This window comes from Pinus tabuliformis, chromosome X (assembly GCF_031772625.1).
Source record: "Pinus tabuliformis cultivar Carrire ecotype Pingquan chromosome X, CPIR1, whole genome shotgun sequence".
Classification (NCBI taxonomy): Eukaryota; Viridiplantae; Streptophyta; class Pinopsida; order Pinales; family Pinaceae; genus Pinus; species Pinus tabuliformis.
The window spans coordinates 404,865,555-404,875,587 of NC_142308.1; the positions used below are offsets into that span (position 1 = coordinate 404,865,555).

General features: G+C 37.1%; 1 protein-coding gene across 1 annotated transcript; it reads left to right on the forward strand.

The window, feature by feature from the left end:
• The first annotated feature begins 1,278 nt into the window (after nucleotides 1-1,278).
• LOC149140224 (putative protein S-acyltransferase 22) lies at nucleotides 1,279-9,786 on the forward strand. Its single transcript, XM_089446311.1, has 9 exons — nucleotides 1,279-2,476; nucleotides 2,591-2,704; nucleotides 4,912-5,313; nucleotides 5,641-5,709; nucleotides 5,884-5,955; nucleotides 7,167-7,295; nucleotides 7,435-7,515; nucleotides 7,641-7,820; nucleotides 7,935-9,786. The coding sequence occupies exons 1-9, from the start codon at nucleotides 2,435-2,437 to the stop codon at nucleotides 9,090-9,092; spliced, it is 2,247 nt and encodes a 748-aa protein (XP_089302437.1). The 5' UTR covers nucleotides 1,279-2,434; the 3' UTR covers nucleotides 9,093-9,786.
• Nucleotides 9,787-10,033: the final 247 nt, after the last annotated feature.

A 10,033-nucleotide genomic window follows, 5' to 3' on the forward strand; every position in this document is an offset into this window, starting at 1 on the left:
TTTAATCATTAACTAAATTGACTAACTTGTACATAATCTCTATCCCATTAATTATTCTCATGTATAACCTCTTAACTCTGTGTCCAACTCTTCGTATATGTCTCTGATTATTCAATGTCAATCCTTTGTGTCATGACCTTCAACTTCCATCTACACATTTTTCTATGTCTATCGTAGTGTTCTCTTATTGCATTGTCTTCATATCATATTCACCCTACATGCTCCTCTCACACTATTTCATGCATGCTTATTGCTCCTCTTACATTATTCCATGCATACCTTTCCTCAACAAAATTTCATGCTATTTTAATACTCCCTATGCACACCTTTCTTCAACAAAATTTCATACTATTTTCATACTCTATGCAAACATCATTTTTATATACTCCATCCTTAATTATCATGCACTTTCTTTTCTTACATTCTAACTATCTATTATTACATATATTTAACATCTTTCCACACTCACACTTTTTCTTATATGATTACCTTCATCCATCCCTCATCCCTCTCATGTACTATTCACATTTTTACTTAGAATTTGTGGCAATGCTATTATATCACTATGCTATTTATTTGAACTATTTGCTTTGCTTTATAGTTCGATCTTTCTTAATTTTAAGAATATGAAGATTTTATTGATAACTATAATGATTAACTTCCATTTTCTTTTCTTACATTCTAACTATCTATTATTACATATATTTAACATCTTTCCACACTCAAACTTTTTCTTATATAATTACATTCATATATCCTTCATCCCTTTCATGTATTATTCACATTTTTACTTATAATTTGTGGCACTGCTTTTACATTACTATGCTATTTCTTTAAACTATTTTCTTTGCTTTATAATTCCATCTTTCTTAATTTTAAAAACATAATAATTTTATTGATAACTATAATGATTAACTTCTACTAAAACTTATATAATTTATCAAACTTAAAAAAAAAAAAACTTATATAATTTATCAAACTTTAAAAAAATTAAAAATGTATGAGAATTCTTTAACATGTTATCTTTGTACTCAACCAAAACTGGAAAAAACATTCCCAAACTCACCATAATTTCAGAAGTGGAAAAAGCATTCCCAAACCCACCATAATTTTGGTGACTTAGAAATTCTAAGTCTAAACTTTATGCTTAACATACTTTTTACCCATACATGAATTGGCAAATTGCTTACAACAAAATAAGGGTGCATGTCACACGCATTAAAAACTAACATATGCTATAAGCCTAACTGTCCATAGAATGCCTGAAGTATGGTAATGCAACATGAACAAGTTGGTCACAGCTGGGCTGATGTGAACAGAGATTGTGAGTTCTAAAGACATAAACGGGGGACTGAATATAGAAAGGACAAAGATTTAGTCTGCTATCGAGGCCAAGGTTTCGTGGGTTGTAACTTGTATTATTGGCAAGGAATCTGTCACGAGTCACGAGTGTACCAAACATGGCTGGGATTAGATGGGCCAATGCAGTACAAAGTTTGGAGGCTGAGCCCACAAAATTACGTGAGATGGTTTTGGCAGCCAGATTGTGGAAGAAAGGCAATAGTTAATAGTTAACAGGTGGAAGAGAAATTTCATGGATTCCACAAAGGCCATAGTTAATAGTTACAGGTGGAAGAGAAATTTCATGGATCTGTGACTGAGGGAGTAGTTGCATGAATGAATGGCAGAGGAAACAAGAAAGAAAAGCAGGAACTGATTGATCCAGACAGCAACTGCAGTAAGTAATAACGGCTAGGTATTCAGTGAGCGGGGCTGGTAGGTGGAGGTGAGGTTGGGAGTAAATGCGGAGGCACAGTGGCAGAGCACGGGCCTATTACACCTGTTCTAGACAGGACCAAAGGTTTACTGGGGAAATGTTATTACTGAATAATCAGATGTTTTCGGTGAGTAATGTGAGTGTATTTAGAAAACAACGCATTCAATGTAGTTTAGTCTGCATCAAAACTATTCGGTGGGTTATGGGATGGGTTGTGGGGGCCTAAAGTGCAGAAATGGTAACACAAAAACCCATTTTCCTCCAATGGGAATCTCTTTAGCAGGTGGATGATTTTGAATTCATCTTGCTGATGTTGCATTGATCTTTGCTCTCACAGTCTGCATATTATCAAAGCTATTTGTTGGATTCTGGCATGGAGAGTCTCGGTCCAGTTGAGAAAAAACCAATTTTCCGCACTAATATGGAAGTATTGAAGTGTTAATCAAGTGGGTGTTTGGCAGTTCGTTTGCTTGTCTGAGTTTACATCAACCCATTTGGTGCTTTGTTGTGATTGGGCCATTAGCCCTAGCAGAGGAGTAGATCCTATTTGGTTCTAAACTCTGTCTTGCCTGAGAAAACAAACCTGCAGTTCAGACAGGTAGTTCACATTGAAGTTCTTGGTAGGTGATAAAACGTGGGGCTACTGAATTCTCCAAAATGAGGAGGCATGGCTGGGAACTGCCTTACCATCCTCTTCAGGCAAGCCATTTTTTTAACTCATTTAAAAAGAACAAATCCAAATGATGGAAATATTTAAGTTTATTGGTTTCAGGAAATGTAAATCCATATTGGTTGCTCCTGGTTCATGTGCAGGTTGTGGCCATTGCAGTGTTCCTGGCATTAGCATTTGCTTTCTATGTATTTTTTGTTCCTTTTGTGGGGAGGAAAGATTTTGAGTACAGCGTCACTGGTCTTTTCTCTTTTCTGGTATGCTACCTCGTTTAAGATCTGGTTATAGATAGCTTGTAAAATTTCTACATGTGAAATTTCTGTTGCCATTTTTTCATGTCAATGTGTTACAAGGCATTCGTTCTACAATATAAGTCGCATACCCTTAAAGATATCCGCGGCAGCTAATAATGTCTAATTCTAAACTTTGAAATTCAAACATATGAATTCCCTTCTAAAACAAACTGTTACTCTGGAGATTGTGGATCCTGGACATTATCAGTATGCTATTCCTGAAATGATAAGTGTCTAGACTTTTGATGATCGAAAAGTTGGAAGCTTTTGGAGCAGACCTTCCACGTCCGAAGCCATAGTGAAAACGTGGGTGCCTAATAAGCTATGAGATACATTTAAGCTCTTAGCTTAGACCGGTAAAAATGGAAAAATAAACTCTGATACAATGTCCCTTTTCGTGGACAGGAGATAGTAATTGCGATTGATATACAGTACCTGTATTTCAGAGAGGATGCCCATAAAGAGAGGGCATGCCTTACGTCAAGGCACACACATATAATAGACACTATCATTTACGAGGTCCTGATATTGGGGTATTTATGACACACTGCAAAGTGTTTGGAAATTGGAAGTGTTTGGAGAACTTCTGGTTCACTGTGAATGGCAAGCTCTCAAAATTGGGGCCTTGATGGCTATTTTTAATCCCTAAGACATGCTAGAATGTGGCAACCTAATAAGTCAGGGCTGTGCACGTGATCCCAGAGTTTTACCAATTCAAAATGAAAAATCAGCAGAAAGTTTAGCATAGGAATTCCCCTTCTACAGACCAGTTTAAATTCTGAGCACTGTTACGCTGTAAGTCCACAAGGATGATATCGTTTTCTTGGCCATAGCTTTGATGTAAATCATTCTAGGCCAGCTCGAAAATTTCTATTGACTTTTTTCATTAGCATGGCTTACATAGCGAAGTACAAAATTCCTTAACTGCACGTTTATTGTGCCAAGGAGTACTCAACTTTTAAATAGACAATATACATTCCTGCAGTAAACGCTATAAGCACAAACAAACTTACCATGTAACAAATCTGTGCTTCAACCAGGCTCAGTGGAATGCCTTTAATGAATTATATTGTTCTCCTTTTGCTTCATTTCATTTGTTTTCTGATGGAAGATAGACGGTTTTGCTTTAATTTTTCTTTTTGAACTCATTATGTTGTTTAGGGATTTCGAATCCTTTTTGCATCCTTATTATATGGTTAGTTTATGAATCCCCCTGAGGATGTATATTTTGTAGCCATTGTTTTTTTGTCTGTATGACTTCACATAGTACAATGGCAAGGAAACTTCAGCTTATACCATGATCTATACGTGTGACAATATAGGAAGAAATTTGGAACATGATTTTTGTAAAAGTAGGTACCATTCATTCTTACAAATTTCTTTGCAGTGGTTGTAGGAACAAATATGCCTCACCCTGTGTAGACTTTTCTTCTGCCTGACATCAGAAATGTATTTACTAGGGAACATTTTAGAGGCTAAATTTTGCAGATGGGCTAATTTTCTATGCTTTTCCAAAAAAGGAGATTCGCCAATTTCCCTTCTTTCTAAAAATGATTTGCCCAAAGGATAAAATTATTTTATTTTAAAAATCGCCAAAATTTTATATAGATTATGAAATCAATAGAAATCTGAATATATTTACAAAAATATTAAATATCGCCACACATTTTACAATTTACATATTATAGACTAGTAAATTTGCCGAGGTTTTTATGCTTTAAAATAAATTTTCATCCTTGAAATTTTCCCTGGTATTTACTAAGGCTAGGTTGTTTGTGTTCTGTGTTTTACAACTCAAAAAAGAAGCCTTTGCAGTGTCAGTTTTAGGACAATGTTTGAGTCAGGATAATTTCTTGCTTGTCACAGTTTACTGATACTGGAAATGAATACTGTGTAATTGATTTTGGATGTTTATATGGTGTCCAAAAACATTTAGTTTTAAGTCAACATAGAATAGCCAATCTTTCATATTCTCCCTTCATTGAAGAGAATTTGGCATTTTCTTGGAATTCTGAAAATAATGCTGTTAATTTGGTTGGCCTACAGTATTTACCTTTTTTTCCCTGTAAGCTAATCTAAGAAGGTGCAACTCATAACATTTACTTCTTGGTCATGTAATTTATTTTATCTATTATTCCTTGTTGATTAATGGCTTGAACATTCTTTTACAGGTTGTCTCTGTTTTTAGTCTCTATATCTGGTGTGCGGCCAGTGATCCAGCAGATCCCGCTGTTTTAACATCTAAGAAATATTGCAGAACATCAGAGTTTCGAAGGGCTTTGTCCTTCAAGGACTCTTTACCAGGACCAGGTTCAGCTAATGGTGCAAATACGGAGTCACTGGGAGAGAAAACACACTCAGATGGATCTTTTGTTACTGTGATACCAATTAACGAATCAGTCAATCAAGTGAAAAAGGAGAGTGGTTCGAGGATTCTATTGTCTTCCTGCATAATTCTTTTTGCTTGGTTTCCTCTGGTTCACAAATTGAAGAGCTTATGTGGTAGCAAGGCATCTTTAGAGCGGCAGACTTGTGAGGATGACATGCTTTATTGCAGCTTATGTGAAGTGGAGGTATGTTTTGTACATATGAAAGAGGTCTCTGTACACTCATTACAGTACAGTCGATAGGTTAAGTTTTTATCTATATCTTGTAGGATGTGAAGAGAGAGAAAGGGGGGCTACTGTCTCACAATCCTGAACTCTTGACATTACAATGCTGAACTTCCTGTAATTATCACTAAATACTGTTTGGATTATAGAAATGCGTAACATTTTCAGTACCTTGGCTTCAACCTGGGGATGTTTATCATGGTTCCCAGACACCTGTACAAGGATTGCACTTTAATTCTTTTGAGTTTCCTCCCCGAGATTCTAAGTAAATTTGTGCGGTCTCTGCAGATTTTTAAATACAGCAAGCATTGTCGAGTATGTGACAAATGTGTAGATGGTTTTGATCATCATTGTCGGGTATGACACAAGAAAATAACTGCAAAAAATGTGGAGTAATTTGCATTCTGCTCTGACAAGAAGTTGATTTTTTTTTTTGTCTATCTTGCAAACAAAAGGTTATGTTTTGTCAGGACTGGGCCTTATATCCCAGCATCCCAGTCTACCAGCTCTGATTAATGTTTGTTAATGCAGTGGATTAACAATTGTATTGGAAGAAAGAACTACAAGGAATTTTTCGTCCTTATGGTATCTGCCTTATTCTTGGTAAGGTTGTTTCTCCTTTTCCTTTGACCTTTTTTGCAGATTAAATGAATAAGATCTTTCTATCATATAGGTTTTCCAGATGACCCTATGAAACACATCTGAAAATGTCTCTTTCTTTTAATGTCATTCTGACATTGCTTTTATACCTTGTTACCTCGTGATAAAGGCAAGGAGACCTAGGAAGAGGATTTTTTGTTTTTGTTTTAACAAGATGTTTCTTATTATCACTGGCAAATATTCTCTTCTCCATTCTGGAAGTATAACAATGGGATGTAGCCAGATTACATCACTCTAGAAAGATTGCTTCTGCTGTGAAGTTGCAGGTTAGGTGTATTTATTCTGCCAAATTAGCCCAGGACTTGCACTTGGCTCCAATCTATGTCACAAGGTTTGCCGAACTTCAATTTTGAGGTTGAAAATTTGGCAAACCTAAAATTTTTTTTGAGGTTTGGCAGACCTCATTGAACCTCACAGGTATTGACTCATAGTTCAAAGTTCAAACTCATAACTTCATGTCACAACTCAAACTTGTAATCTATCCTTGCAGTTTCAGAGTCCATGAGCACATTTTTTATGTTAATCGATGTTGATTTCATACTATTTTATGCTATATTTCATTTTAAGGTTAGTATATATATATATATATATATATATATATACACGCACACAAACCTAGTAATGAACCTCATCCAAACCAGGTTCGAACCTCATCAAAAATTGCCAACTCGAATGGAACCTAATCATTGTCAAACCCGTAGCATGAAATGGCCTGCTTGCATGGGTGAGATGACCCACACAGGCTGGTGAAGCGTATCTTTGAGAGATTTGATCTTGGTGGCCATATCGAACACCCCTGCTTTACCAACCAATCGTTCCTTGACAAGGTGGAGGATTTGAGTTGAACCACTTATCTGTTAAAGAGAACCTTAGCTGGACTGAGGTCATTGATGCCTTATATTCATGAATCCTCCTAACCCATTGCACTTTAGCTAACAGGACATGTTTCTAGCAAATTCTATTAGATTTCTAGTGCTGGATAAGCCACTTCCCTCTGGATGCCACTACGTTTATTTGGACTGAACACTATTCCATGTGGTTCAAAACCATCTTTGAGGTTGAGAAGCTGTTTTGGTTAATAGCAAACAATCATATTGTCCTTTTGGGTCTTGTTCATCATTGACAACAATTGTACTTTTGGGCTTCCAACGCAGCTTATTCTGCAGTGGTCAATAGGACTCTTTGTACTAGTGCGCTGCTTTCTTGATCGGAATCACTTTCATGCAGAGATTATGTCTAAGCTGGGCAGTAGTTTCTCTCTTGGACCATTCATTGTGGTATTGGTGAGTTATGCAACAACCTTTGTATTTCTATTTTCCTTGCAAGTTCAATGATATCTTTGGTAGTGGTAGTCAACAATTTATGCTCAAGCCTGTATACATCAATGTTTGAGGCATTCAACCAGATAACTTTATAATGCAGGGCTCTTGCACTATTTTGGCTATGGTTGCTACACTTCCTCTTGGACAACTTTTCTTCTTTCACATTTTGCTCATAAAAAAGGTTGGTATTCATCTTTTCAGAAATTGATTTGCATTGCTGAAATTGTGTCAATACAACTCAGTTGCATTATGTTATAGATCAAGAGACTAGTTATGCTCTTCTACTGGCCTAAAATACAATGGCAGGGTGTCAGCACGTATGATTATATTGTAGCAATGAGGGAGCAAGAGCAGCAAAATATGGATGAAGGAACACAGAGTCCTCAAATGTCACATGCAAGCTCCATCTCAGCATTTAGTGGTCCAAGCTCAATTAATGCTTTGCAACATGGCTCTTGGTGCAATCCCCCACAGCTATTTGTCGAGGTCTGAATTTACAGTATTTCTTTGAGATCAATGGAAATGCCATTGTCTTCCATAAATACATTTATATGTTTCTGAAAACTACAGGAAATACTTAACTCATTTGGTGATTTGCAGAATGCTGTATTGCCACCAGATAATATCAAGTCTTCTATCAAGGGAGGTAATGGAAGTATAAATAGGACACCTAGTGAACGAATGGTACAAAGGAACAAGAGGCCAGTGAAACTAAGTCCTTGGGCCCTAGCTCGTATGAATGCTGAAGAGGTTTCAAGGGTAGCTGCCCAAGCGAGAAAGAAGTCCAAAGTTCTGCGTCCCATATCCAAACAAGAAGGTATGATAGTGATAGAGACAGACAGTAGCCTGGAAAGCAGTAGTAGAGATCTAAGCACAGAAATAAAGTATCTAGCTGACAATAAGAGGCGAATTTACAATCGTGGTAGGACACAATCTTCCATTAACAATTTTCCTTTTGCGAGATCTTTGAAGTCAACTAAAGTTTCTTCTGAATCTGGGAATAAGTCAAATTTCAATGGCAACGACGATCTTATGGATATCAACCAGCCGATTATAGAGGGCTCTGTCGGATTGGCTCCTCTACAGTTAGAGGCACGCAGTGCATTCAGATCTAGCCTGGCAATGTCTACTAGTGGGTTGATACCATCATCAGCTGAAAGCAGTCTTGCTTCACCTGACCTTCAACATTTCAGGGAATCAATATCAAGCCAGCAAGACATATCAACGCTTTCAGCAGCTCCTTCATGCATTATTACTAAAGGTCCCAAGCTCCAAAGGTCTACCAGCGATGGGTATGAAGCATCTGGAGGGGAAAGTGCTGATGATAGTGACCGATCCTCAACAAGATTCCACAAACCACCATGGAATAAACTGCTTTTCAATTCTGCTTATATGGGAAAAAAGAAAACTGCTAAGCCATTACCCTACAGGACAAGCCTGCTGCCATACAGTGCGAGTAAACTAAAAACAGCAGGTCAGACAGCAGAGCGAAGAATGCAAGCAATCACTGGGAAAGGTGTAATGAGAGATATTCCTGAAGGAATTGATCATCCAATAGAAGAGATCAATTCTTCTCCTTCACAATTTGATTCACCAGAAAGGGATTCAGATATTTTCAATGTGAAAGAGTCTGGCCTTGAGAATTCTTCCAGGAAGGGTATGAAATCCACTACTTGTGCAAATGCAGTTCCTTCGGTTCAAGGATCCTTGAACTTAAAAGTCATTTCACCCACTCAAAGATTACAAAATCAGAAATGACAGACTGAAATGAGTGTTTACTGGGAAATGGTGCTTTACCATTTTCCAATCTGTTTACACTGTCATGAAAAAACTCTTGGAATCCATATTTCTAGATTAGGATAAGGATTGACACAGCCATGATAGGCTGTCAACAGTGTTCCAAGCACTGTGCGGGTTGCAGGCATGAGTCTTTTCCTCAATCTACTGTACATCATCGTTCCTTTGTGAGATGTAGCATTAATCTAAATTTAAGAACAGCCTCTGGTTTATTCTATTCATGCATACAAGAATTACACTCGTAGTGCCAAGCAGCAAAGCTTATGCAAAGTTTCTTTTTTGGGATTGACATTATATTATCAGAGTAGGAGGCAGCACAGCTGTAGCTTCCTATGTGGCTGCTAATTCTAAATTCCAATAAAGTACTAAAGCTTTCCATTTTTCCAGAAAATAACAGTACTGTATGGAGCCTACCAGGTGACTCCATAGCCACTGCTGGCATATACACTGCACTTTCTACTGCATTCATACTAACATGGCAGCCATGTCAGTCTAGAAGATCAATTGTGAAGTACTCTGAGATTATGGGAGTACATTTGAATTTATTCCTGTCTTGTGAAATGGCTTAGATTGTTTGCTTCAACTGACAAAGCAATCAAGCATTTCAAGACATGTCCTGTACTTAATACCTTGTTTATTAAATGAGTCTTCTCTCCATGCACCCAATGTACTAGAAGCTATTGTTGCTTTTTGTTGGGCATTATCTAGAATGATGAGCTTCATGGCTATTCCTGCTAATGGTGTTCAATATCATTTGGGTTTGGAGCATCTAAATTTTGTTGACAAAGCAATTAAGCATTTCAAGACATGTCTGTACTTTAAACTTCGTTTATTCAATGAGTTCTCTGTCCATGCACCCAATTTACCTGAAGCTACTGTTGCTTTTCATTCGGCATCATCAA